Raw genomic sequence first — 27,765 nt, 5'->3', positions numbered from 1 at the left:
CTTTGCTTACCGGTCAACCGATACGTACACATACACCTTACACAATCCATCCATCATCTATCATCTAAAGAAGACATACAAGGCAAAGCAGAAAGACGATATTTTTCATCGTAGCAGCTAGAAACACCTTCAGATCATTCAACAGTCCGCAATCTAACATCTTCCGTTGAGTAGAGCCCACGCAAGTTCAAGTTTAGTTTTCCATTTTTTCAAAGAAGTTTGACTACCCATTTTTCCACCCCCAGTTGCAAAACCACACACTCATTTTTGCTCGAAGATCATTCGCTCGCTAAGACGGATCGTAGAGAGGTTCGAGCCGCGCTGAAGAAGATCGTTGGGAGGCTTTGGTTGCTCTTAAGAAGAGACTCTATGCGCCTAGGCTTGGGAAAGCGCTGGTGTCGCTGGTGTTGATGGACGCAGCGCCACCGCGGGGAGCACCACTGCGACCGCCTCTGGGAGGTCCATCACCGCGTCCGCCACGACCACGGCCTTCGCCACGTCCTCGGAAGTCGCCTCGTCCTCCGCGACCACGGCCCTCGCCACGTCCACGACCCTCACCACGGAATCCACCTCCACGTCCTCCACGTTGCTCGGGGGCCTCGACGAAGCGCTGGTCAATCTCGAGTACCTGCTTCTCCTTGCGCTCCTTGACACGCTTGGTCTTCCCGGCAGATGCTGCGAAGAAGTCGGCCTCCTCATCCTTGGAAAGCTCCTTGGCTGCTGCCCACTTCTTGTCCTGCTTGCTGCCCTCGTTAGCCTTGCGGGCCTCGGGGACCCCAGCGCCAAGAGCCTCTCTCTTCTCCTTCAAGATTTGTTGGTAAGCCTCGAAACTGATGGAGTTGTCCTCTGGCTCGGCCTCGGCGTGCTCGGCAGAATCGGTGGGTGCGGCATCACCGGCCAGAGCCTCCTTGGACTCGGCATTGGCAATAGCTTCGCCAGCTTGCTCATCGGCGAGTTCGGCTCCGCCCTCGATGGCGCCCCAAGCGTGGTTGGCCTGTTTCTCAGACTCGCTGTGCAACGTCAATATGGGCCCATGGTGTGCTGGGTAAGATCTCTTACCCTCCGACGCCACGGCTGTGTCTGTCGAAGTTGCCACCTCCTCGGCCACCACGTCCACCGCGCCCACGTCCATCGTATGATCCCTGGGCACGGGCAGGTCTATCTTGTCGGCCCTCCTCTGTGGGCTTGGATCGGTTGTTGGCGCTGCCAGCGTTGCGGTCACGGAAAGCTGTAGTTGGTAATCGTGTTAGTGGTATGCGTAATTGGGGAGCCCCATATGAGCAATTGAGATGGAGAAACGGATATGCATCGCATCAACTGACCAGCTTCATTGCCGGCGAGACCTCCGCGACGACTACCTCGACCTTCAGTTCCTGCAGTAGCCTTGGAAGCTGGTGCAACGCCATCGGCATTACGCTTGATGGTTCTCGCGGGGGTCTTGTCGATGACCTTTACAGGTGGCTCGGGTTCCTTGTCGGAGTCCTCATCGTGCGTATTGCCTATTTGTCACATTTCATTAGTCGCGTGGTCCCGGGGATTGATTTTGATTGGGACAGGCCTCTGCGTACCGAGAAGCTCGTAAAGGTTCTAGGTGCGAGAACGTCAGCTGGAGGGTCCCGATGATCAATTCGCATTGATGCTGGAGCTTTGGCGCACATCTCTGGATGCAGCGAGGGAGGACGGAGACTCACCTTTGATGCAACCGACATCTTGTCCGCCTATCAAAGCGCCTCCGAAGAAGGCCTTGCTACCGAGAGAACAATTCGGAGAGGGTTGGAGGGATGATCGAGACGGACAGGTTCCTAGTTGCTAGGACTCTGTCTCTCGAGAGAAGTTGTTGAGGTGGAGTGTTGGGGATCGGGAGAGGTCGGTGGTTGGTGGTAGGTGGTTTTGAGAAATTGGTACCTGTTGACTACTGAATCTAAATTTCGTCGACCCAAGCTCCTAGGATGCACGCTAAGTCCGAATGCGGCTTAGTAGGTGCATTTAAACGAAAATTCAAGAGAAGCCCTAAAGACATAGGGCTTTATTATTCCCCGTTCTGCCGTTGCTTTGATCCACGAAATTCGGAGGCTGATCAGATTATTCCTGCTGCAGAGTTACGGATCCCCCGTCTTAGGAGTGAAAAGCACGCAGGAACGGTGGTCACGGTGCTCGGCGCAGCCCCTACCATTGTAGGGAACGTCGAGGACAAGATTTTGTATGAAGTTTGCCAGGAATAGGACAATCAGTATCTACCTATTGGGTCCTGCATATTATATCACGGGAGATCACGACAGTCATGAACTTCGTAGGCGGCTTCGGGGTCACATCCTAGTTGCCTCTCGTCTCGACACACCCACTTTCCTTTCAACACGAGGGTGAACCAGACAGAGGCTTTTGGTAAATGGGACTGGTCTTGGATGACCCCGTCCTGTACGCGTTCGTGCTAGTACTCCTCTCTTTTGACGAGGTCTGCGAGGCTTGGGCGTCGCCAAACGTACAAAATAGAAGCAGTGTATATGTGTGCAACTGAGTGAGCCCTGCTTGGCGTCAATGATACTCGTGCGCGGGAGCCTCCTTCTCAACCGTAAATGTTGTCCAGACCCAAGCTGAAGGCTCCACCAACCCTCCGATATAAACCACGAACACCGACAATGCTGTGCTGTGCTGTAAATGCCGCGCTCCCATGCTCTAAAACGCCACGAATTTTCTCGAACACTTTTCCGTCCCTTGGGTATCTTTTTCGCTCTTATCTCATCGAACTCGTATCAAAAGAAAAGGAAGTCGGGAATTGCCTGCGCGAATGCGATCAGCTATCTGCAGGTAAGATCCACATCTGTTTAGACCATATTTCGCTGGGCGGGGACGCATCACCTGCTCGACAGTTACTCACATTGAAGCAGAAAGTCCAAAGGGGTCCATGTCGAGCATCGGGTCGTAGGGCTCCATGGGCTGCTGTGTCATGGAGGCATATCCTTGAGGATTTTCACCCTGTTCTATGCCTTGGCCCTGTGCTGGATTGCCGAGCTGCTGGTATTGCTGCGTCGTCGCGGGAATCGATTCGGGGTAGGGGCCTGGCCCGGAGTCGGCTGGATCTTGATCGTCAACCATGTCGGCTTGCGCATCGTACTCCTGTTCTGTACTCACGGAATCAACCTAGGACGAACATAGTTCGAACAAGGAAAGTGAAAAGGGAGGGGTCAACTTGCCGAGTTGCTTTATATGCTCCATATGACTTCGGTAGTCAGTGGGCGCCGGCGGGTAGTACGCCGTACCAGGGGCCAGTCCTCCCGTACCTGTCTCGCTGATCCCCGGTCCTGCTGAGGCCGCGGGGGCTCCCATTCCTCGAGCATGTTCACCCAGTCCGGAGGGCCCTGGCAATCCTTGAGAGTGTTGTAATTTGGCCGCTTGAAGCCTTTGTTGCTGTTGATGCAGCTGCTGCTGTTGATATTGAATCTGCGAGTCGGGAGCTGGGGGCGTCATGACACTCGGGGGAAGGAAGCCAGGGGAGAGTGGTGTGGGGGAAGAGGCGTGAGAAGATGGCGTCGGGCGCGACTGAGGCGACTGAAGAGTCGCGCCCGGCTCCAGCTTGGGAGCAATGCTTGAGTTCGATCGTCTGGCCTGGTGATGCCTGTTCATCATCGCCCGCTGGGCTGTTGGTGCCTGGGCCATGTTCGGCATGTGGGTTGGCCCCAGGTGAGGGCTCCCCGTCTTTGCGCGCAGTTCCGCCTGTACGTTGATACCTAGGGATAGATGTTAACAGATGTAGATAGTCATTGATGCCCAAAGGGCTCCCCACCCTTTTCCAGGAGAATGCGTTCCAGCAACGAGTTCTTGTATCTCAGCATGAGACATTCGTCCGCGGCGCCACGGTGGGCAATTTGCAAAGTGTGCAAATTAGTCTCATGAGCTCGAATGGTTTCCTCTAGCTGCTTGATGTACTCAGTCCGGCGCTCTCTAAATGCAGCCTGGGCTTGCCGATTTCGCTGTTTGCGCTCCTCGGAAGTGGCATAGATCTGTAGAAAAATCAGTAGGTAGCGGAAGGCAGCGGAGTCACGAAGAGGTAGGTCATAGTAGCAACACACCGGCTTTCGGCCCCCCTTCCTCTTTTGCTGGCCAGCATTTTCTTGCGGTGCGTCGTTCCCAGGCTCTGGAGAAGGGGAGTTGACACCCACCGACTCCTCGGAGCCATCTCCGGGCTCCTTCTTGTCAAGCGACATATTGTCGGCCATTTCCTCCAAATGACAAGGAAAACCCCAAGCAGTACTGCCCCACTACCACCACCCCAGTGAGCGGCAATCGTTCCTGGACTGTTTCGACGGCCACGGTCACGAGTGATCGAGAGCCGTAGAAAGGTCAAGCTTGACACAGGCAGTTTGGATGGGGCTGCGGTTGCGGTTGCGGTTGCGGTTGCGGTTGCGGTTGCAGTTGCATCCGATATCGTATCAAATCTAGCTTCTCTGTCTGTCTGTCTATCTGTCTGTCTATCTGTCTGTCTGTCTGTCTGTCTGTCTGTCTGTATGTCTGTCTGTCTGTCTGTCTGTCTGTCTGCCTCTCTGGCTGGCTGGCTGTCTTGTCCGTCTGATCGATGGGTACCCGAGGACTTGGTTCCTGGCACTAAAGACAACGGTCGAGAGGGAAGGTTGAAGAGAGAAGACGGACAGATAGACAGATGAGAGACGAGATGGAATGAGTGAAATTCATAGAGGAGGGCCTGGGTCCGGTAAAAGATTGGAAGATGAGAAGGGGAGTGCGGTAGTTGATATTGAAATTGAAATTGAAATTGAGATGGAAATGAAAATGGAAATGGATCAGTGCAAAGTCTGCTGCGAGCCCGGGGAGGCCTCGTTAGTGGTGGAGACGAGTCAGATGGGAGAGTGAGGGAGGGAGGGGAGGGGGGGGGGGGGGGAAAGGGGGGTGAGCAGAGTAAGTACCGAGTACGGAGGTGAGAGAGATATTTGAATGGAGTCGAGACCCGTCTGGAAAGGCGTCAACGGTGCAGCAGAGAAAAAAGGTTCACGCGGACGCCAGGCCCAGAAAGGATAAGAGGCAGACTAGAAGAGTCCGTAGATTGGCATGACTAGAGAGGTCTAGAAGACTAGAGGAGCAGACGGGTAAGGGTGACCTTCCCCACAGGAGGTGCAGAGGTTGAGGTTCGCTCCATGGCTTCCATGGCTTCTATGGCTTCGACGGCTTCGATGGCTTCGATGGCTTCGATGGCTTCCACGGGGTGGGTCCCGGCCCAGGAGGAGCGACAGGCGGGGAGGCGAAGGAGGGGTTAAGTTTTGCCTTGTACCTAGGCAGGTACCTAGGTACTAGTAGTACCTGGCTTACCTACCTGGGTGACCTACCCGGGTTACCTCTCGACTACAGACAGGACGGACTAGGTTATGGGTGGTCGACTCGCTTGTGCGGACGGACTTTTTGATCAGTTACGGTACCTACTGCAGTTGTGTACCAAGAAAGAACCTTTTTTGCTGCCCTACTCCGTCGCCACCACGCCACCACTGCTGTAGGTAGATAGGTTAGGTAGGTAGGGAGGTAGGGAGGTAGGGAGGTAGGGAGGTAGGGAGGGAGGGAGGGAGGTAGGTAGGGAGGTACCGGTAGGTAAGGGAGGTGGGTAGGGAGGTAGAGAGAGTACCGGTACTTACTTCGTACGTAGAGTAGTATGTGGCCATATCTCCTTTTCTGCATCGGCCTTTCGTGCTCGTCCCCCGGCGAAATGCGAAATGCGAAATGCGATTCCATCCATTCGATCGATGCCCATCACCATCATCACGTCTCTCAACTCTCAACTCTCGAGTCCGACTCCCGAGTCCGACTCCCGAGTCCGAGTCCCGACTCCCGACTCCCGACTCCCGACTTCCGACTCCCGACTCCCAACTCCCAACTCCCAACTCCCAACTCCTAGTAGTAACTCCCAACTCCTCTTCTCCAGCAGAACCTGGTCAGCGATCATGATACAAGCAGAGGCCAAGGCCACGGTACGGCCAACCCAGCAAGGTCAATCTCAGCCCTGTCGTGTGTCTTGCCTGTCAGCTGGCCGGTGCCGGTGTGGGTATGGGTTAGGGTAAGGGTAAGGGTATGGGTATGGGTATGGGTGTGGGTGTGGGTGTGGGTGTGGGTGTGGGTGTGGGTGTGGCTACTGGTCCTGGAACGACTGGAAGAGAAAATTGCCGCCACTGAAATCCCCCGGTCTGACCCCCCAGCCCAGCACCCCAGCCCCCCAGCTCCCCAGCCCCCCCCCCCCCCCCCCCCCCCAAACCCCGCACTGTTCGCGGAATGCGACCTCACTCTCCAGCTGTCCGCGCCGTCCAATAGCAACGACGAACCGTCTGGCCACTGACGATCGAGAAAACACGTCTCCGCGGCACTTGAGCCCCTGATGGATGGGTGGTGTGGTGTGGTGTGGTGTGGTGTGGTGGGGTACGTAGGTAGCTCCGTACTCGGTAGACCTACAAGTAAGTAGTCACAGCGGAGGTACCTACTACTATATTATGCCCATACTCGACTGGTAAATCATATACAGTATATACTACTACCATGTGTAAACTTGTACTACGAATATAGATACAGACAAAGGTACAAGTACGGTACCGGTACTAAGCATGATTCGCGACCAGAAACAAGTTCAGCTTCTTGGCTGCACCAATTTCTATTTTCCGCTCCGGAATGCATGACCCCTAACTTCCCTAACTTCTCGCAAGCATATACTCTGTACAGAGGGATTCCCCCGCACCAGAAACAGAGGCGACCGCTTCTGAACAGCTAAACATCAGCTCACGGGCATGGGAGAATCCCGAACCCCGTGGGCCGTGAAAGGTCACCCTCGACCGCACGACGGGTATCGACGGCTATCCAATCTACATATACGAGCAGGACGTACATGACCGAAAGTCACGAACGTCGCGGGCCTGGTACTTGGAATCCAGACCTCATCTGGGACCTGCGACCACTGGGTGCACCGGCTTCCAGGAAACAATCAAGAAGCGAAGGGGGAAAACAAAAAGGAAAAAAAAAAAAAAAAAAAAAAAAAAAAAAAAAAAACCTCCGACTGCAGAGGGATGGAGTTGGCTTAAGCTTGCTTTGCTCCGTACGGTACGGAGCGGAGCTGGGGGCGGCAAACTCAGCCTCGTGGGCTCTAGCCCTGCCAAGTCACGTTTCCGAAATTAGCGCGATCCGCGCCAAGACGCCCATGTGCGACGGGCGTACTCCGTAAACATCGAAAAGTCAACAAATAAAACTGGAGAAAGCCGGAGAACTCCACCGCCCTCACCACCCACAACCTTGCTCTCTGTTCGCGAGTCGCGAGTGCTGTTGGAACTTGGCCCCATCGCCTTAGTTGCACCACTATTACCGACTCGAGACTTTCCGGTCAGTCCCTCACCATGCCTCCTCGCCGGCGCTCTTCTCGACTTCGCGGAAGCTCTGCTGTACCGGGAAAGGTACGTCTTCTACCTCGCACGCCCGCCCGCACGCCCACCTGCCCGCCCATATGCTGCCCCCCCCCCCCCCCCCCCCCCCCCCCCCAATGATACCGTGCCATGATACTGACTGACGCTTGCTGCCCTCTATAGTCATACAACCATGCCTCCAACCGTCTCGAATCCCTCGCGGAACGCGATGAGACCCCGGCCACGGGCGCGCATTCGAACCTCGAATCCGTCACGTCCTCCCCATCGGCGCCTCGAACGCCAGCTACGGCCGGACGTGTCGTCCCTCCCCTCTCAGAGATGCACCCAAGTAAGGTGCAACAGAGCACAACCCAAGAGCCAGACTCGGGACTTCGACTTGGGTTCACTGACATTGCGGCCACGAACAACAACAACCAGCCTTCCGGGGTCCACCAACAGACTCCCTCGAAGATTGGCATAACTTCGCCCTCGTTCGACTTCAAGTTCGCTCGCCCTGGTCCCCTACTGGGCCCTGAGGCACAGCGTATGATGGATGACTTGCGCGAAGAGGCGCTCCGAATCAAGGCTAAGCTTGCTGCGGAGCGAGAGGAGGAGAAGCGTAAGGATGAGGATGCTGGCGGGGTTGGGGGCCGGAAAATCGCACAACCTAAGGGGAAGGTTGGCAGATTCAGTGATGTTCACATGGCGGAGTTCAAGAAGATGGACTCGATCGCCGGACATCCCTCTTCCTTCAGAGCTCAGCCAGGACGTTTCACACCGGTCACCAACAGCCTGAAGCGTACACAGTCGAAGGCTAAATTGGACGAGCGCGAGGATGCGCACAAGAACGAACGAGTGGTGGTTGAGAAATCGGATCGGTTGGAGAATACCGCACCTGCCAAGCGTGCTCGAAAGCACGTCTCGGAGGATGCTTCATCTGCTCGTCCAGTCTCCAGACACGAGAACAAAACCCTACCCTCTACCCCGACTGTGACTCGTTCCCACTCGAACATGCCTTCGGCTGCGACGACGCCTACCAAAGCTTCTCTGGCCCGAGCCGCCAGTACCAAGATGACTCAGATCCCATCTCTGACTAGATCCTCTTCCAAGCCGAATCTGACTAGCACGCCCCGTGGTATGACCAAGTCCGCAACATCCAATACTCTGAGCAGCATTCCTCAACCCGAGAGTCAAAGTGCTCTGCAAAGCCCTGGAAAGTTTGACCGTGTGAAGTCAATGTTTGGATACGGAGGAGGCGTGAGCGCGAAGAAACCCATGTCCAAGCCATCCGCAATTCCCTCGCTCTCCAGAAGCCCCAGCAAACCCAACCTGGACAAGGTGCTCCCGTCGATCCCCGTTACCCCGGGTGCTACGGCTGGATCAAAGGTGGTTGTCAAGCATGTCGACTTCACTCCGGATACGGTCAAGAAGAATAGTGCCACAGTCCAGAACTCGCCATCGCCAATGAAGTCTGGAATTCCGCGATCCACTTCAAAGATCAACTTTGGTCCCAGGTCCCCTGTCAAGACACTGACCAGCGAGAAGGTTGATGCCACGAAAGTTGAGTACCCTTCGATTGCCGGGCTTTCAAACTTCGGAGAGTCGTCAGAGAAGGTGGAGTACCCCTCGCTCACCGGTGTTCGTCCACTCCCGGAGCCTCCTCGCCAAGCCCCTCCCCCGCCGTTGGTCCCAGGATCATTTTCATTCCGCAGCGACCATACCATCAAATTCGGTGTCTCACCCAAGGGCTTTGGTTCCTCCCCCGGCCAGGCCAGTGTGCGTCAGGTTCGCCAGAGTGTCCTTCCAAACAAGATTCCGGGTTCTTTCCCCCGTGGAAACAAAGAAAACAAGGCGCCTCTCCTTCCGACGGTCCCCCACGGAATGGCCAACAAGAAGCGTCGACGTGTCGAGTCCGACGATGAGCACAAGGAGGAAGATGAGCGCTCCCCCAAGAAGTCCAAGACTGCTGCTGCTGAAGGTCATATGCTCCTGGCCCCGAATCTCCAAGCTACCCCCATACCTCAAGCCTCCAGCCCGGTCAAGAAGAGAGCTGTCCTGAGTCTAAGTCGCCTCAACATGCTTTCTCGACCCAAAAATCGGAAGTAGACGCGACGAAGCGATGTGATGGTCGGCTGTGACAGGGCCATGATACATTCTACTTCACGTTGATCCTTGGCATACCGATGCTGGTATTTCCTTCACTCGTCGATTGGAGTACGAACGCCCCTCGTCACACATTCCTTGGAGATGATGCATGGAAGTTTGCGCGAGCGGCTGGATTGATTTTCATTTCTCTCTCCACATTTTTTCTTTCCTCCTTGCACACTGCCAGAATTGGCTTACGAACACTTCTACGACAGGACTTTTCTTGTATTGTATGACCGATGGTTGCTTTCTCCTTCGATTCATAAATGGTGTACTTACTAATGACGCTCGCTTCTTCCTGAGATCGGACCAGGAAGTGATGAGATATGAATAGAGGCATATTGATACTATGTTGGATGATGACCGTCCGTAGCTTGTTTGTGACGAGATTTGCTGAAGCTGATGCTATGTAAGGGCAGCAGGATCGTTCCTTCCTCAACCATCTCTTTTCTCTCTTTCCTTCCTTTCTCTTTTCTCTTTTTCCTTTGGCATTACCGAGAATCCGAGAATCGAAGACTCGCCAGATGGCAGGTTTCATTTCACCCTCTGCATCCAATGTTTCACACCTACTACATCTTAACAACCTCATTGAAGCTCAGCACCAGCTGAGTCCTTGACTTGACTTGCGTTTATTAGTCGTCGTCACATTCATTACTCAACATTCGTTTGAATACCACTACGCACCAGGGGCGGAGGCGCCCTGTCTGCTGTTTCTCGTTGCAGTGGTCCATCTTCCGACTCGGCTGATCAGCAGACGACCTGGCATGCCTCCCTTTCCCATTGCACCACTCCACCTACACCCACACTTGATCTGTACACGACCATGGATACCAGTGCAACCTCGCAAGAAGTCCAGGCGCCCCCACTCGAACCCAACCAAGATCCCGCTCCTCCATCTAAGAACCCCGCCTTCATCTGTAGCATCTGCTGGCAGCGCCAACCGCGCGGATCCAAGCCCAGGCTGCTCGGTGCGTCAGCGCGTATCGTCTGCAGAGCCTGTTGGCGCGCAGTCTTAGACCTGAGTATCTGCTGGGTGTGTGGAGAGTGCGTCGTCAGAGGCGACGAAGTTGTGAGTTTGGGGTGGTGTTTCTGGCATAGCGCCTGTTTTGGGTGTTTGGTATGTGGGACAAAGTTGGATGTGCCTGGGTCGGTCCAGAGTGATATTTCATGTACGGAGGAAAGTACTGGGACCAAGAGCGGGGAGTGGGGGAAGTGGAGCGGGAGTAAGGAGGCGGGAAATGCCCAGGGAAGGACGAGATGTATAGGTATAGAGCTGGATGAGATTCCGATGTGTGGCGTTTGTGAGGTCGAGACTGCGGGTGAGACTACTGACCGCGTGCTAGAGAGGGGATTGGAGACTGTGACGAAGTCTGATGGAGGTTTGAGCCGCACTAGACTGGATCTGTTATCTGGAGTCGGTGACGAGAAGAGAAATGATGAAAGGCTCCCTCTGGGAAGTTCGGCTAGAGGTTTGAGGAGGTTCAGAGGCGCCTTTCGGACTGAAGAAAGCCTGAATAGTTGCCCAGGGTACCGCTCAAAGCGCAATGTGAGTGTGAGTGTAAGTGTGGTTGGCAAGTATGAATGCTAACGGTAGTGAAGATGAGTGAGTTCCGGACTGCAGAGGACCTGAAGCCGTTGTTAGAAGACGCGGCCGAGATGGGAATGGCTCAAGACGGCAGCATTGATCACAGCTATTACTACAGCGATACTGAGCTGTCTAGCGTCGCCTCTCTTCCCTCTCCTCGAACTTTTCAAGAGGAAGATACCGCTGCGATCGTCTATGTATCTATAACGGATCCAGTTGGCGAACCTGCATTCAAGCCGAGCGAGACGAAGCCTTTGCCAAGATGGATGCATCTTCTTCCAAATAACGTACATAGAGAACGTGAAAGAAAAGCAAACCCGGCGGAAGCCAGAGTCCGGCGAAACTCTCATGAGCAGGCACCGATGGGAACATACTACTCTAGCGACGGCTTTGATGAACGGGATCTCGATGCGATCCCCTCTGGCTCTGAAGATCAGAAGCCACCGAGAAAACGGCAGAAACAGGGTCCTACCAGAATCGACCTTCCTACGGTAGCTATACCTGGGCCCAAGTCCCGAGCTTCCATCTCCTTCGACATGACATCCATAGAAGGAAATCTTTGCGGAGACAAGGTATCCAGAACTGCTCGAAGGTCTCACACAGTCGAGTCGGATTACATGACAGCTCCTGAATCTGCGGCTGGCTCCCAACGTTCGCGAGCTCCGACCCCATTCCCACGAACCCCTCACCCGAGTGTGTCTCGCCCGCCAATTCGACGCAATGATACATCCTCTTATTTCTCACACAGGGCAAGCATTGATACGCAGGAAAATTCAATTGACGATTCAAGCTGTTTATTGCCGCCGCTGGTATCACCACAGCCGTCGCTTGAGTCAGCCAGATCATCGCAAAGCAGCGCCTCTGTGAGCACGAATGATCCCAACCTCTATTTTCAATTGCCATCTCAGTCCTCTGAGTATATCGAGAGATACCAGCCCAAGCAGCCTTTAGCTGCGAAATTTGAGAAGTATGTTGCTGCTGAGCCGGAGCCAATCTTGGAGAAGATCAAGAGGCAGAGGCCGGCGGGGGATCTGGGGGTCGATCCGGCTGATGAGAGTAACGGGAAATTGAAATCTGATGTCAAAGGCAAAGTTAGGGCCTTGGGCTTGGCGGATGGTGAGGATGGTCTCACAAGTCCTAGCCGGCTCGACTTGAATCGGGAGTTGAAAAATTTGTTTCGTGGGGTGTAGGGGTATCACTAAACGGCTGCTTTGTCTAGATAGACGGTATAACCCAGACTGAGAATACATGCGAGCTTCGCACCTTCAAACCTTCTGATTCCTTTCTGAATTTGGAAGCCTTTGGTCATGGAAGTCTTCGGCTGTTGTGTTATTGACACGAGACTGAAGCCAAGCAAGCATAGTCGAGACAGCAGTCAGATTTACTAAATTCCTTACTTATCGGATTCTGGAAAGCGAAGCAGGAAGTAAATGTTACAATAGTGATTGTAATCTTATTAATACTGTAAACTATGATACGCTTGCTATATACCCTACAAATATGTATCCGCTGGCATTATTTACATTTTCATGTCGAGGAGACAAGGCTGAAGGCGCGCCAAGACGTAAGCCGTGATTTCGATCTCGAGGCTAGGAATCGTTGTTGGCTTCACATTAACCCTACAACAACATATCACAATGGCACCTGTCACCCAAGGAGACCACGATGCTGTCGAAAGTGAGTTCGCGGTTCCCTATGGTGTATCTTAGAGCTAAAAGGAACGCGCAGAGCAACTCAAGCTGGCCATCCAGGATCTGTACCAAACCATGGTCCAGATCAACGCCTACGACATCGCCGGACGCGCCACGAAGGAGGTCCTCGAGATGCAGCTGTACGCCCTCTACTTCCCTCTCCCTCCTTATCCCGAGATTGCCAATCGAAAAGCCCTTGATTTGCAAACACTCCAAGTACCACACACACTCCATGCTAACAGCCATCTCTCTCCCTCCACCCAGCCAAGGATTCGCCAGCTCCCTTCGCAAAATCCACGCCACGGCGACCCGCTCGACAACGCTGCCTTCCATCCCGCCCGAACTGATCCAGTACGTCGACAACGGCCGCAACCCAGATATCTACACGCGCGAGTTCGTGGAGCTGGCGCGCAAGGGCAACCAGCTGATGAAGGGCAAGATGGAGGCCTTTGCTGGCTTCAGGGACGTGCTGGCCGGCGAGATGGGGCGGGCCATGCCGGAGGTTCGAGGGGATGTGGTCAGGGCTGTTGTGGCTACGGGGGGGGATGCGAGTGTGGTTGGGGAGGAGGGATGATGAGGTGGGAGGAGGTGAGATGGGTAGCGAGCGAGCTTGGGGTTTCACGGTATTTCTGGGAGATGGCAGCATGGTCGGCACGACGCTCGGGATTCGGATGGGTTGCATATTTGATGGCGCTTGGGAACCGGCTTGGGTGGATACCATGGGCTGTGAAGTGAACAGCCTTTCAAGTCACGGTCGGTCTATGTGTGCTGTTGCTCGCTGAAGAGGGGTTTTCCGGCGAGTGGAATGATGGTGTTGATGCTCTCCAGCATCACCCCTTTCCTCCATCGCTTACCATGCATACTGCAGAAACAAACGAAGTGTGAGGTCTCAATTGAGAATCTACGATGATTGATACTCATGGAGATATGTGGTCAGGTAAGCCTGGGGAACATGGGAAGTCCTTGCTTTCCTTCTCGCGGAATCAATTTTTACCCTGATCTTCAGAGACAGCGTCCCGGTATTTCAACTTCGGCGCTGCCACAGATCTCCAGGGTCCGTGTCCAGCTTTGCATGCTGTCGTCCTAATGCGTCCCGCCCCGTCCAATATCGGAGTTTGGCCGATGTATTTGGGCCACGACGAGAACCGTCTGCCAATAATTTTGAGACTCGATTGCATCTGAAGCCGGACCTCAACAGCAGCGCACGAATGTCAAGATCTGCAATTGGCTGCAGTCACTGAAATCTCGTCTCACCAGTGCTGGTCCCAAACATCCTCCAAACTATATAGGTTTCTTGGGTCGAGGGAACCGAAACGGGACTCCAATCGATCTACCAACAGATAAGCTTCTGCGGCAAAAAAGCTTCTTCGTGGCTGGTTCTCTGTTTTAATGTACCGGTACCGGTATAGGTAATATACTCTTCAACCAGTTCCCTGGCTCGCTTCCGGTAACCATCTCTGCTTTTTCTTCAAGGTCCAAGCAGCGCCATGGTCTCAAGTCTGAGACGGGAAGGGCGAAGGGATTCAGAGCCATACTTATGGCGGCCAGGTGCCATGCCTTGCCTTCGAGGGCCGTACTTTTTGTCACTCTATCTTAATCATGATTTCTTTATTCGTCACATTCGTTTCTCTATCGGCGTTGCCGTTTAATGTTCACGCGCAGAACTCGTCCGCCACCAATGAACCATGTGCTCAAGTCAGCGCCATGGTGGTCCCGATGAGGGCAGCCAACCCCAGCGGTACCTCATCTAGATACATTATTTCCATGGCTGGAGCTGATCCTTCCTCTAGTCACCCCCATGATTCCTGGAGAGCTTGCCATCAACTGCCTGCGATCAGTACCTCTTAATTCAGAACAAGCGCTGGCCGTTACAAATGCATTAATGCCATATGTTGAATTCCAATCTGGTGGGCTGGCTCAACCTCAATCACACCCGGATTGAACTGACTATCTGTCAGACCTCTCCTACAAGGCAGCTCCTCCTGCTGGCTACCCCTACCCTGCGATTGACCTCGTCGGCCAGGTTAATCGAATCGCCAGCAGTATCCAGAACAACACGTATCCAAATGAGCATGCGTGGCAAACGGATATGTTTACGACCTTCATGGCAGCGAAGGATGGTCATTTGTATGTCTCGCACATCGAAATGGACTTGATAAGGCTGATTGTGTACACAGTCGCTTTGCCGGTGATCTCATAGTTAGACCTGTCAGATTCACGAGGAACGTTTCGTTGGTATCTGTGAGCATGGATGGGACGTCGATGCCACAGATATACCTAACTGGTATGTTCGGAGATCCCGTCGGACTTCTGGAATCCCTGGTTGACGATCACAGATGAAATCCTTGCCATGAATACTAATACCACAGGTGCCGCCCCATCACCTGTAGCACAGATCAACGGGCAAGACGCTGTTGCATTCATGAACGCCGAGGCGAACAAGGGCTTCCAGCAAGACCCAGACGCGGCGTACAACACAGTCATGTACAACCCCGCCTTGGACTTCACCCCTGGGATGAACGTACGAGGATTTTTTGCCGGGTGAGCCCATCTCACATCGCAGTCGAGCTACGCTGACTTGAGCTGTGTAGCGATGGAAGGTACGGGTTCTACTACCCAGGACCCAACACAACCCTAACTTTCGCCAACGGAACGACAACAACCTATCAGACTCAGGCTCTCGTCCCAGGAAACTTCTCAGGCGTCACGGATGGCGCGACTGCCTTCCAAAGGTTCTGCGTGCCGCCGGTCGCCACCGCACCTCAAGACAGTCCTGCAAACCAAGCTCCTGCCCCGATGTTCAGAGCCGGAGACCCTACGAGCAATAACACTAGGCTCAAGGGCTACCCTATTGCGCAAGTGAGCAGCTCGGATGGCCAGATCTCTGGGTATTACCTTCCGAATAGCGACGTAGGCGTCATTGCTATGAATAGCTTTGAGCCCGATGTTCCCGCGGAGTTCCAGGCCGTTATGCAGACGATGCTGGCAGAGATGAAACGGGATGGGAAGACCAAGTATGTATAGACTCAGTCTCTGCCGACGTCAGAACTTCTGAATCCATTTCTTGCGACTCGGTCTTGGGACTGAACTTGAGAGCGTCGAAGTGGCAGTGCTGATAATTTTCAAGGCTTGTTGTGGACCTGCAAGGCAACGGAGGGGGGATCGTGGTCAACGGCTTCGATGCTTTCAGACAGGTTCGTACAATCCATCTCAACACTGCGTCGCTATGCATGTCTACATTCGCTCAGATTCTCCCTGATCTTTCGGTATCGTTCCCGTACTAATACCCAAGAAAGCTCTTCCCAACGACTCAGGACCAGGTTTTCGCTCGACAACGAAGCGGCCCCACCTATGCAACCCTTACACAAACTGTGAGCGACCAGTTCGCCAACTTCACAGTTCAAGGATCTTCAGACTTCACACGCATCAGCCTGTTTCAATCGGCCTTTAACGTCGGCTTCGATCTCAACCAGAACAGAACCGCCTTCAGCTCCCTGGCCGAGAAGTTCGGGCCCTACCCAATCAACGGGGACCAGTTCAGTGGCCTGCAGCAGAACAACTTTGAGGATCCCGATTTCACGAGCAGTGAGACGACCGGAGCTGGCATGGACGTCACCGGATACGGAGCGAGGAAGAACTTTACGCAGCCATTCCCGGCGGCGAACATCGTGATGCTGTACGACGGCACGTGTGCTTCCACATGCACCCTCTTCAGCGAGATGATGAGGAACCAGGGAGGCGTCAAGTCGGTCGCGCTCGGCGGCCGTCCGGGAACCTCCCAGATCCAGGCCATCGGCGGCGTGAAAGGTGCGCAGAGTCTCTCCTTCGGCCCCCTCTTCCGCAACGCGCAGTTCTTCCTGCAGCCCGCGACGGTACCGAACGCGTTGGCGACGAGCGCGCAAAAGACGGTCTTCCAGCGCGTGACGGACCTGCCGCAGAACCGGAGCCTCGACAACGGCATCAACTTCTCGGATCACATCCTCGCGCCCAACGTGCCGGACGGCGTCCCGGCCCAGTTCGTGCGCGAGGACGCCGACTGCCGGCTCTTCTACACGCCGGCCATGATGCAGAATGTCACGGCCATGTGGCAGGCGGCGGCCGATGCTGCGTTCAACGGGAAGCCGTGCGTGGCCGGCGGGATCAGCATGCCGAAGGACGTGACGGCCAGGGCGCTGCCGCAGACCACGAACAGGCAGGTGGCTGCCGCCATGGTGCAGGCGGCGTCGAACGCTCGGACCTACCTCCAGGAGGTGCAGGGAAAGGCTGCCATGGCGCCCACCGAGCGGTCCCCGATGTGGAAGGAGATGAATGGCAAGGCAATCCCTAGTATGTACATGGCGTAGTCCGATAGATCTAGGTATGTATATAGGTATGTGTGTATATATATATACATAAAAAAAGTCCCACGAACCGAAGAGGTTCCCTAATTCGGGAGGCTTTTCATTCCGCAATGGCAAGAAAGAAAGAAAAAGAAAAAGAAAGAAAGAAAAAAAAGAAGAAAAAAAACTCCCCCAGACTCGCCCCTGCCAAGACGGCAAGCACCTTGTTGAACAGACAGACTGTTCAGACAGAACCAGAACGTCTCGCTTTGCAACGCGTCACGGATCCTCGGTTAGGTAGGTACCTTATGTATGGGTATGGAGTCGAACCAGCAGAAAGATTCCTGCCCCCCCGAGCGATACGATCCACTTCAAGTGAAGAGAAGGGGGCTCTCTACCCTAGGGTAACAGGTTTTTTTTTTTTTTTTTTTTTTTTTTTTTTTTTCCCGGAGAGGATTTGCCGGCCGGAGTTTTATATATATATACATGTATATATATTTTTTTTCCTTGGACGAGATGGCCCAGTCACGTCATGCATGCATGCATGGATGGCTTAGGATATTGATTAGTCTATGGCAAATACTACGTATACTGATACATAGGTACATACATATATACATACATACCTACATACATACATGCACACACGAGACTTACGGGCTCAAAAAGGATGGGTGGTGGTGATGATGATTACCGTACTATTTAGCAAGCGGGGCGAGTGCGGGATTAGGAGGGGAAAGCCTGCCTTTGGCTTAAGCGTCTCCTGGTGGAGTGGTGGTGGTGGTGGTGGTATTGTAATTTTTTTTATGTCTTCTGAATACTCGAGTCTGCTTCGCGGAAGAGCACACTCTGTATCTTGGTTTGGGTTTGTTTTTTGGGTTTTCTTATCTTGGGGGGGGGGGGGGGGGGGGGGGGGGGGGGGGTTGCTGTCGCTCGCGATGAGTGGAAAGGGGACTGGGGACTGACTGGTGGAGGAGAGTGGTGCAGGAGGGGAGCCGAGCCGAGCCGAGTTGTTCCAGCGCGGTTGAGGCTGGAGAACCTGCCCTGGAGAGGTCGTGGTAGCGATCGGTGCCGTTCCAGATTGGGGTGGCTGGTGCTAGTGAGGTATCTTGCACGGCTCCGGGGATGTGGGATGGTCTTGGTGGAATGGGTGCTGGAGAAGCGGCTGAGCCTGTGAGTGATCTGTACGATGGCCTCGGAACAAGAACCCACGACGGGCACCTACATCACCACCGGGACACCGTTTCGGCTGCGGATGCCCTCGTCTATGGTCGCTTCTCCGTCGTGTGGGTGGCAGCGGGCGCCATCAACAACCGCACCGGGCTGCAGTACGGGCTGGCGCTCGGTACTATCGGGGGCTTCCCGCTATACGGAGCTGGCCTGTACACGAGCAATGTGCATCCTACAACCTGGTTCATGCTCTTCGGGACTGGCATCTGTGGTATCTCAGCAGGCTTCTTCTGGGCTGCTGAAGCCACTGTCATCGTCGGCTATCCACACCCTCCAGAGAGAGCTTTCTATCTAGCTGTCTGTCAGACTGCGAAGGCAGCTGGCCCCATCGTCGGCGGTGCCATCAACTTGGGCCTGAACGCAGGCCGTTCGACAGCCGGGTCCGTAGGCAGCACCACCTACATCGTCTTCATCGCGATCATGCGTCTCGGTCTGCCCTCGCCCTGACGCTGAGCCCAGCCTCGAAAGCCTGGCACAAGGACGGCTCCAAGGTCATCATCATCCACTCGCAGCCAAACCTCGCCGCCGGGTTCAAAAGGCGTTTTTGGGCCCAATTCTGCTCCCGCCGAATCATGCTCCTACTGCCGGCCTTCTTCATCAGCTACTTCTACCTCGGCTACACCAGCACCTTTCTGACCCAGTACTTCACCGTGCGCTCCCACGCCTTTTCATCCTTCTTCACCAACTTCGCCGGCATCTTCAGCTCAGCTCCTTCCTGATCGCCGGCCTTCTGGACCGCCAATCGATCACCGTCAAGACGCGCGCCAAGATCGCCTTCACCTGCATCATCACCATCGTCGTCGGGAGCTGGATCTGGGCGCAAGTCTCATCGCTCCGTTTGGTGATGGAGGAGGCGGAAAACTAACGAGTTGCAGCATGCAGACGGCACCCAACGCGAGTGGATTCGCGAGTATTGGGGTCAATTTTGGCATGACCTTGTTGTGCATTGTGCCAACCTGGGTTGTCCTTTCTGGACTGGAATACAGCCATGCAGGGCACGTCGAGCAGGATGTGGCTGCTCAGCCGCCTCCTGGTAAGGTGGTAGATGGCAGGACTGGTTAGACTCTGGGCCATCTCGATCGATGATCGATGCAGAGGGAGTGGTGATATCTTTCGGTACACAACACAAACTGTGCGAATGCGTCAGCTTGTTGTCCCTCTAGTGGCACTCCCTACCTGGGTCTAGTCTAGCGCGACGAGCCCAACTCCATACGGAAAATACGACGGGGACCAACTTCCACTCACTCATTCATTGATTCATCCATCCACCCATCCCGCTCTTTCGCCACCCACTTCCAAACCCGCAAAACCACCCCCTTCCACACCTTCCTGCGCGTCTGCTCCCGCCCGTCTTCTTCCCTTCTCCTGGATCGCCCAGCCCCAGCCCCTCCACTCCCTCCTCATCATCACCAACACCCCGCGCGACCCTCACAAGCTCCACAATAACTTCTGGGCCCTTCTCCATCCCAATTCCCATACTCCCAACCTCTACCACACTCCCCGCACGCCCACCGCCCTCCCCCTTCGCATCTTCCCTCGGGCCTTCCATCTGGCGCTGCTCTCTCACCTCCCACATGAACCTCGGGCAGCTGCCGCTCCACTCCTGCGGCGGCACGCCGGCCGAGTACGCGAAGTCGTAGGTGTCAGTCTGGGCAAAGATGTTGCAGGAATAAGGCTGGTGGGCGACTGTGCCATTGGCTATGGTTGCGGCAGGGGGCGTGGTAGGCATGGTCAATTTTGGGAGGGTGCGTGTCTGCTTTGTGGGTGCCATTGATTGTGACTGTGACTTGTGAGCTGTAAGTCGTGAGTTGCGAAGCATGAGTTGTAGAATATGAGTAACAAGGAAGTGGAATAGATTCGCGGAAAGGCGAGCTTATGCAGAGAAGGAAAGAAGAAGAAGAAAAGATTTGCACAGGAACGACGAGCTTTGGCGTGCCGTGAAGAAGGCAGAATAACTTGTATGGTGGGTGTAGTAATGATATATCCGGTAAGTACGTACCTCTGGCGCGGCGGCAGCGTCCCTCCTCAACTGACACCAGCCTATATATACATCTATATATATATATATAAGATATAACGCTTGATCGATATACGCAAATTTGATCCCGCACTCCCTCCCAGACCTAAATCGGCGCACAAAGCTTGATCCGTCCGTGTCTATATTTAAATGTGTGTGTGTGTGTATAGATATGCATATCTAAAAATAAATGCTCCTTCAACGACCAGGAGCCAGCCACACCTTTTTTTCGAGAAAGTGGAACAAGACGATTAGAGAGAGATGACCAGGAAGAGTTTCTGCGATGGCCAAGACTCCTGAAGTCTTTCGGAAGAGAGAGACGTACCGGTTTTTTTTTTTTTTTTTTTTTTTTTTTCTTTTTCTTTCTTTCTTCGTGCGAAAAAATATGACTGACGCACGTGAACGTGATGAGGTGGCACTTCGTCGCGAGAAGCCTGGACCAGGACAAATATAATCTGGAGGAGGAAAAAAAAAAAAACAACAATAGGGGACCCAAATGTACAAGACGGAGAGAGAGTAAGAGAAGGAGAGAGAGACAGAGGGGGGGAGCGCAACATCAATACTAAAAGGATCTGTACAGTTGACGACATTACTGATGGTGGATCTGGAGTGAGTGTAAACGTTGATTGGTCTCCTGACTCAATGAGATCGGTCCGGAATTATGGCATAAAGCGGGCAAAGTCGGTCTCGGCTTCTATTCCACTAATATATAGAATCGTCAAGGAAACAGCCGGTGTGTATCTGCCCTCGCTGAACCAAGCAATCCCGCTTAGGTTCAGCCATTGAGGGAGCTTGCTTACATTTCATGGTGCCTCTTGTCCCTAAGATATCATCGACTGGCCTGACTAGGCTTTAGCTGCCCGAGATCATAGAATGACCGTCTTTCCTAAACCCTGGACGAATTAGTTTGTAGAAACGAGACCCGAGCATATGCCAAGCAGATCGAAAATTGAATGCTTAGCTCAACGCTTTTATATTGTTTCACTTTAGCTTGATATCTTTCGTCTAGTTCAGCCCCTTAAGAACCTTCTTGAGCTCCTCCGCAACGGCATCTCCAACCTCGATGGTGCTGTTCGAGCCACCAATATCCTTCGTTCTGATGTTCTTCTCGATAACGTTTCGGACGGCATCTTCGACGGCTTTGGATTCGGCGGGGAGGCGGAGGGAGTACTTGAGCATCATGGCGACGGAGAGGATAGTGCCGATAGGGTTGACGATGCCTTGGCCTGAGATGTCGGGTGCGGAACCTGCATTCTGTCAGCCTTGTGCACAAGAGAGGAGTGACCGAGGCGACTGCATACCGTGGATAGGCTCATAGATACCATTGCACCGGCTCTTCCCATCCGGAACACCGCTCAAACTTGCACTGGGCAAAAGCCCGATGCTCCCTGGAATGACACTCGCTTCATCACTGATGATGTCTCCAAACAAGTTGCTCGTAACCACCACGCCGTTCAAGGCTCTCGGATTCTTCACCATCAACATAGCCGCGCTGTCAATCAGATGGTGTCCGATCTTCAACTGCGGGAACTCCTTTTCCATAACCTCCGAAACAACCTTCCTCCACAAACGACTTGTAGCCAGCACATTCGCCTTATCCAAACTCCACACGGGTAGTGGCGGATCCTCCTGCAACGCCAAATGCGCCGCGAGCCGTGTGATCCGCTCAACTTCCGCCCGGGAGTAGGGCTCCGTATCCCATGCCGTCCCATCGCCCTCGTCTTCTTTCCGCTCGCCGAAGTAGATGCCGCCAGTCAGCTCGCGAATGATGTTGAAGTTCGTGCCACGGCAGACCTCGGCCTTGAGCGGGGAGATGTCGACGAGAGATTCGGAGGCGAAGTTGCAGGGTCGTAGGTTGCCGTACGTGCCCATCTGCTTGCGGAGGAGGAGAATGCCTTGCTCAGGGCGGACCTTGCCTGTGCCCCATTTGGGGCCACCAATGGCGCCTAGGAGGACGGCGTCTGCGGCTTTAGCAGCCTCGAGGGCTTTGCTGGTAAGGGGCTCGCCGGTGGCATCGATTGAGCACTGGGAAGTGACGTTAGAGAGATGAGATATTTGGAGTACGCTGGAGGGGGTTATGCTTACACCGCCCAGGAGATGCTCTTGGAAGTTGAACTTTCCGGCACTTGGGCGCTCGGCTTCAATGACCTTGAGGACCTGGATTCTGTTAATTGCTTGTTCTCGCTCATTTATTGCCTTCAGACAATAGTAAGCTGTACGTACCTTGACTGCCTCTGCAACTACCTGTTTTGTTTGTTAGTGTCCGTCTGTGTGTCTGATTTTGCTATTAGTGCTGAAAAGCTCACCTCGGGGCCGCAATGATCTCCCCCAAAGACGACAATATTATGGGTAGTCATATTGAGATGAGAGAAGTATGGATTGGGAGAATTGTCAGGAGGAGATATCCAGAAGTCTTTAAGTATTCAAAGCTAACGGTGTCCTTTTTCATGTTGATACCCCGCACCTCCTCCGGCAGAGAAAATAAATTTCTGGTCACGTGCGATGGCGGGGCCAAATCGGTGCCATGGCCAGGGCAAGTACGGTACCGTATGTCAAGTGAACATCGGTTCAGTATTCACCGCTCTACCATCCTCAAGGAAACTGGCCCCTTGAACGTACGTAGTACGTAGTACTACGTATGTAGTACTATCCCCCCCTCATGAATACATATCGGACCCAGTTTAGGCCCATAAATCATAGAGCGGTGGTTTCTGAATGGCTCAAAGCCCTGTCAACTCTATTGCACAGACTAAATGTTGGCTCAAAGATACTTTTCAAGGCTGAATGAATCCTTTCTTATACGCAGTACCTAGCTATACGTAGTACGTACAAGTAGTAGTAGTACTGTAGTAGTAGAAGTAAGTTGATCAGTTGAGGCCCTGGTAAGATCCCTTGCAAAATTATACTTTCGACATGTATTCATGGGGGGGGGATAGTCTCTTACCACGGCTTAAACCAATCAACTTATAAGAATCCAGCCTTGAAAAGTATCTTTAGGTTAGTATTTACCTAGTAGTACTATCCCCCCCCATGAATACATGTCGGACCCAGTTTAGCGGTGGTTTCTGAATGGTTCAAAGCCCTGTCCACTCGATTGCACAGACTAAATACTAACCTAAAGATTCTTTTCAAGGCTGGATTCTTATACAGTAAGTTGATTGGTTTTGAGCCGTGGTAAGATCCCTTGCAAAATTATACTTTCGTCATGTTTTCATGGGGGGATAGGTAGTAGGTAGTAGATAATGAAGCAAGTTCGTATTCAAGGATACAAATTTTAATGTCCAGGCAGCCAGCGACTTCTTCCCAAAGACCACGGACACATTCAGTAGTACAAGTATTTTGGCTTGGCTGTGCAGATTGTGCCCATCTACTCGTTCCCCTTTTGCCTTCCCATGCCACTTCTGCCCCGTTTTAGCGCTATGCAGGATATCTTCTACTACATCTACTCAGGAAGGGTATCAGGGCAAAGGGGAAAAGTATGACATTGATGATGTCCGTGTTGTCTCCGTTTACACATTATTCTCATGACATATCCACTGAATTGTTGTTCGAGGATGGAAACCTGGGGATGGTCTTTAGCTAGAAGCCGACAGGAGCTGTTGCTTTTTTGTTGAAATCCCTTGACCGTATAGGGAATACCGTTTGAACTCGAAAGGATAAGGTAGCCTTCACCTGAACGACTTGAAAGATTTATGTGCCAATGGTGACGAGCCGCCTCCCATGCGGCCAGCTCCTTTGGTGGAGTCTCGAGTCCGGCCTCCTCGTAGTTTAGGAGTCTGAGCGCAGAAAGCGCAGATATAAACAGCAGGGAGATGCCTAGGATCAATGCCAACACAATCGGTGTGAAGCCAGTTATCGCAAGATTCACTGCAAAGGTCAGTTCCATGACGTCTCTAGTATAAAATGCTGCATACCATTGAATCATCAAGCCCTCACTATCAGGATTGCCACAGGTGCACCGAATGGTACCACTTTTCGAGCTTGATGGGGTTCCGGCATTAGGATCGGTCATAGATGTCGGAGAGAAATTCGAAGACCCGTAGTTTCTGTACTGAGAGTTGCCCCGAGGAGTAGTGTCATAATGGCGGTGGTGGAGTTGTTGAGATTGCCGCATTATTCTTTGCTCTTTCTTGCGACTTTCCATAATCTTACGAAGTGCTTGTGCTGCATCCCCCGAACCATCATCTTCCTCCATGAATGCGGTTCCAGATTCACTGCCAGCACTATCCTGGCGTAAGGATCTCTGGCTTGAAGACTCGGAGTGACTGTAGCCACCAGAGCTGTGCTTTTGGTACTCAAGGCTCTGGGGTAAATCGAAACCTGACATCTTAGCCGACTTTGCTTGTTGTGGAAGGGCAAACGAGGTGTTTCGACTGGCGACCAATATTGATTCGTCGTCTGAAGAAGACTCGTCATATTGGGATGATTCCCAGATATCGCTGCGCGCCGAAGGGCCTCGGCTGGTCGTAGGGTACTCTTGTAAGATCACAGTCTCAGTCCTAGCTCGTCCGTTGGCATCGATGGTAAATTTCACTTCCGTCCGGGTCTTAGGTCGTTCCATCTCAGGAATCGAGGTGAGGTTGCTAGGGCGCTGATGCTTCATTGGCGAAATTCTGCCACTGCTACTACTACTACTACGCGAGAGTATACGGTCTTGGGACGAATTTAGTTGACGCATTCGAGACTTTAGAGAGGATCATTACCTGGTTGACATCGCTTTCCCCTGCTCTCACTGCTACTTCTTTGTAGACTTGGCCGCGCTGAGCCTTTGACGGGCGAGCTCGCCGGGCCTCGTTCGAGCCGTCGCGCCTTGCTGCTTTCCCGGGAACTCCGAGACCGAGACCGACGCAGCTCTTCTTGATCGCGCATCGATTCTCGCAATTGGTGTTGGTAGGGTTGCGGCTGCTCTGCATGGCTTGTTGCAGGCCGCGTAGGGGGCAGCGGGATATCCGCAAACTGCGAAGCCATCGGCACCAGGTTGTTGCGACTGAACAGAAGGCCTGGATTGACACCTCCAATAGCGGAAGGAGAGAAGGGATCCTCCGAAGCAGAGAAGTCGGGGAAGTCGAACGACGCGATGGTCGAGGGGAGCAGTTCTGGTGTGGACTTGGGGAGCTTCGGCGCTAATGGCCTTTGGCGCTTCACAGTGCTTGGTGTCGGCGCCGGTACATTGACCATTTGGTTATTCCGTCCCCAATCGAACGAATTGCCCGTCCTATGCGATCCCATGTTGAACATCACCGCATCTTCAGTGTTGAAATCAAGATCCATGCCGCCCATGCTTGCGTCAGGCTCCCAAAATGGTTTGCTGTTGATGAAGGCTGGCGCCGACATAGGGTAAAAGAAATCAGCAGAGCTAGAGGGGAAGGACATATGGCTCTGCTGGCGTGTTGGGGTGTGCGAGGCACCATAGTGGCTATCCTGGGAGGCATTCTGCATCGTATCTGATCTTGTCTTGGGGGCTTGTTTCCTCAACCCTCTGGACCTTGTTGCCGGGGGGGTTGCGGTCTGCGCGCTGAAGGCTCCTTCTAATCGCTTTCTGGGCTTCCTTGGTGTTACGAGCGTATTTACGCTGTCATCGGATCTACCCTCTGTGGCGGGGGGTGGCCCTGGAGAAGAGGACAGCTGGTTGGAGGGGTCGACTGGTGGGAGAGGGAGATGGGTTTTTGGAGATAGGTGGTGCACATGGGTTATGAGCTCTGCTGCCAAATCTCCTGCGGAAATACCTTTCTGAGTAGAAGAAGTTGAGGGCCGGGGAGAGGCTTCAGCAAATTGATACTGCGAGCTGGTGAGCCTGCCCGGCGTTGCGTTGAAGACCTATGAGAAATCAGAATGAAAGTCTCAGTGACGAATCAATACAACCAAGGGTCTAGTCCAGTAACAATAGTTTCGCAACGAAGATTCTTCGTCCAATCTTCTACTACGTGGTGGAATTGTCTGATCTGACGGCGAGGCTACGGCTGAATCCCAGACAATCATTACGAAAAATTTGCTTACAGAATATTCTTCTGCAAAAGTCGGTGTCCATCCGCCACGGCTTTCCAAGTTGGAGCCCCTTTTTGGTGTTTGAAAGGCAGTCGGGCTGGGGAATTGGCCTGACGTTGGGGTTCGTGTAGGTGTCAGGGGTTGAGCGTTTGGATTCCCAAAGCTGGGGCAAGGCATTAGCAAATGTAGCCTTTACTACGACGAGATCAGCTTACCTGTATGCCTGTTGATCCCAACTCATAGCAAATGTGACCACTTTGACCGAATTGCTTGTGGTCGAGGCCGAACGGCAATGCTGCCTGGACTGTCAATCGTCGATGGGCCTTCTTCCTTTTTTCCTTTAGACAGTCTTCAGGATCTCCCAACCAAAATTCATCCTATATTCCGTATGACGTATATCTGGCCCCTGGTGACCCCTTGAACAGTTGAGTGCAGATTTCAAGATCGATTGGAGAGAAAATGGTTGCGGGAGGAGATGTGGAATCGGAGCCACAGGAATGTTCACAACATGGTGGGTAGCAACAAGGGATGGTGGATGTGAAGGTCGGAAGTCCTTTTTGGTTCTGTGAATTGCAGAAGTCAGTATTTGCCTACAGCATGATTGCAATCTATTGAACTTACCACAGTCACTGCCGTCCAAGCTCCAGGGTTGATGTTGGAGCAGTCCAAAGCGTAAGCAGAGGGGGTAGGTAGGTAGGTAGGTCTTGGTGTGCAACGCACTGGCTTGCTCAAACTCAGCGGGCTAGGCTGCTCGGCAACTGCCACGGAGGGCGCCCTAGTACAGAAAGAAGTATTCCCGTCTCCTGATAGGTGTGAAGATGGGCCGGAACTATTCGAGGGCTGCTATTGTTATTGTTATTGTTATTATTGGCGTTGGTGTTGGTGTTGGTTGGCGTTGGCGTTGAGGCACACAATCGAGCTTTGTAGCGATTATTTTGGTTAGACTTGGGGAGTAACGCGGGCAGAAAAGAACCAGGATTATACGGAGGTCCCAGCGAGCGGGTCCAGAGAGCAAAGGCAAACCCAAAGAAGTATTTTGGTGAGTGATCATTGGATTGCCATTTCCAAGTGACAAGTCCCTGCGGCGGGAATTTACTGAGGAATGTACATCATTATGTGAGACTACCGGTATTTGTTGGTCAGGCAAAGATACGTAGTAGATAGATAGTCAAGAGACGGGAAGAACTTCGGTGCAAAAGTCAGGGCAGCGAGGAAGGCAATAAACGTGCGAAGCGAAGCAAAGCGAGGGGGCGGATAGGACGGAAGTCAATAATGATCACGGAATTCATCTTGCTTTGCATATGAGGGAGGCACAGCACAGCACAGCACAGCACAATACCGCAAATACTACGTATACCGGTATACTGCGTAGTTGGACAAACTTGTATCCTGCATGCATCCTTGACGGAATATTTCG

At 53.2% G+C, this 27,765-nt stretch overlaps 10 protein-coding genes across 11 annotated transcripts; 5 read left to right on the top strand and 5 right to left on the bottom strand.

Moving 5' to 3' along the window:
• Positions 1-367: 367 nt before the first annotated feature.
• Positions 368-1,709, bottom strand: L3040_007160 (uncharacterized protein; the record flags this gene model as incomplete). The annotated part of the gene is made up of 5 exons (XM_007296666.1): positions 368-1,010; positions 1,060-1,228; positions 1,323-1,499; positions 1,569-1,587; positions 1,692-1,709. 5 exons carry the CDS (start codon positions 1,707-1,709, stop codon positions 368-370), a joined length of 1,026 nt encoding a protein of 341 aa, XP_007296728.1.
• Positions 1,710-2,731: 1,022 nt separating this feature from the next.
• Positions 2,732-4,214, bottom strand: L3040_007159 (uncharacterized protein; the record flags this gene model as incomplete). Its single annotated transcript, XM_066156174.1, has 5 exons — positions 2,732-2,777; positions 2,876-3,119; positions 3,192-3,725; positions 3,782-3,998; positions 4,068-4,214. 5 exons carry the CDS (start codon positions 4,212-4,214, stop codon positions 2,732-2,734), a joined length of 1,188 nt encoding a protein of 395 aa, XP_066010982.1.
• Positions 4,215-7,370: 3,156 nt separating this feature from the next.
• Positions 7,371-9,482, top strand: L3040_007158 (uncharacterized protein; the record flags this gene model as incomplete). Its single annotated transcript, XM_066156173.1, has 2 exons — positions 7,371-7,427; positions 7,560-9,482. 2 exons carry the CDS (start codon positions 7,371-7,373, stop codon positions 9,480-9,482), a joined length of 1,980 nt encoding a protein of 659 aa, XP_066010981.1.
• An 862-nt stretch (positions 9,483-10,344) lies between these two features.
• Positions 10,345-12,296, top strand: L3040_007157 (uncharacterized protein; the record flags this gene model as incomplete). Of its 2 annotated transcripts, none has more annotated exons than XM_066156172.1 (3): positions 10,345-10,489; positions 10,865-11,067; positions 11,121-12,296. In XM_066156172.1, the coding sequence occupies 3 exons, from the start codon at positions 10,345-10,347 to the stop codon at positions 12,294-12,296; spliced, it is 1,524 nt and encodes a 507-aa protein (XP_066010980.1). The 2 variants fall into 2 exon arrangements, with proteins under 2 accessions (XP_066010980.1, XP_066010979.1); XM_066156171.1 differs by having other exon boundaries at positions 10,865-11,073.
• A 447-nt stretch (positions 12,297-12,743) lies between these two features.
• Positions 12,744-13,371, top strand: L3040_007156 (uncharacterized protein; the record flags this gene model as incomplete). The annotated part of the gene is made up of 3 exons (XM_007296663.1): positions 12,744-12,783; positions 12,835-12,937; positions 13,062-13,371. The coding sequence occupies 3 exons, from the start codon at positions 12,744-12,746 to the stop codon at positions 13,369-13,371; spliced, it is 453 nt and encodes a 150-aa protein (XP_007296725.1).
• Positions 13,372-14,396: 1,025 nt separating this feature from the next.
• Positions 14,397-17,140, top strand: L3040_007155 (uncharacterized protein; the record flags this gene model as incomplete). Its single annotated transcript, XM_007296662.2, has 8 exons — positions 14,397-14,535; positions 14,588-14,704; positions 14,756-14,924; positions 14,975-15,081; positions 15,134-15,338; positions 15,389-15,811; positions 15,925-15,991; positions 16,094-17,140. 8 exons carry the CDS (start codon positions 14,397-14,399, stop codon positions 17,138-17,140), a joined length of 2,274 nt encoding a protein of 757 aa, XP_007296724.2.
• A 1,101-nt stretch (positions 17,141-18,241) lies between these two features.
• L3040_007154 (uncharacterized protein) lies at positions 18,242-18,793 on the top strand (the record flags this gene model as incomplete). Its single annotated transcript, XM_007296661.1, has 1 exon — positions 18,242-18,793. One exon carries the CDS (start codon positions 18,242-18,244, stop codon positions 18,791-18,793), a length of 552 nt encoding a protein of 183 aa, XP_007296723.1.
• A 169-nt stretch (positions 18,794-18,962) lies between these two features.
• L3040_007153 (uncharacterized protein) lies at positions 18,963-20,075 on the bottom strand (the record flags this gene model as incomplete). Its single annotated transcript, XM_007296660.2, has 3 exons — positions 18,963-19,159; positions 19,213-19,476; positions 19,640-20,075. The coding sequence occupies 3 exons, from the start codon at positions 20,073-20,075 to the stop codon at positions 18,963-18,965; spliced, it is 897 nt and encodes a 298-aa protein (XP_007296722.2).
• A 1,293-nt stretch (positions 20,076-21,368) lies between these two features.
• On the bottom strand, positions 21,369-22,720 carry L3040_007152 (uncharacterized protein; the record flags this gene model as incomplete). Its single annotated transcript, XM_066156170.1, has 5 exons — positions 21,369-21,610; positions 21,665-22,388; positions 22,449-22,520; positions 22,587-22,607; positions 22,670-22,720. The coding sequence occupies 5 exons, from the start codon at positions 22,718-22,720 to the stop codon at positions 21,369-21,371; spliced, it is 1,110 nt and encodes a 369-aa protein (XP_066010978.1).
• Positions 22,721-24,031: 1,311 nt separating this feature from the next.
• Positions 24,032-26,589, bottom strand: L3040_007151 (uncharacterized protein; the record flags this gene model as incomplete). The annotated part of the gene is made up of 5 exons (XM_066156169.1): positions 24,032-24,230; positions 24,278-25,016; positions 25,067-26,180; positions 26,361-26,511; positions 26,564-26,589. 5 exons carry the CDS (start codon positions 26,587-26,589, stop codon positions 24,032-24,034), a joined length of 2,229 nt encoding a protein of 742 aa, XP_066010977.1.
• Between the last annotated feature and the right edge of the window lie 1,176 nt (positions 26,590-27,765).

Source organism: Drepanopeziza brunnea, assembly GCF_022702325.1.
Source record: "Drepanopeziza brunnea f. sp. 'multigermtubi' strain 214-2 chromosome Unknown ctg12, whole genome shotgun sequence".
In the NCBI taxonomy this organism is placed as follows: Eukaryota; Fungi; Ascomycota; class Leotiomycetes; order Helotiales; family Drepanopezizaceae; genus Drepanopeziza; species Drepanopeziza brunnea.
This window is presented reverse-complemented; position numbering and strand designations above follow the sequence as displayed.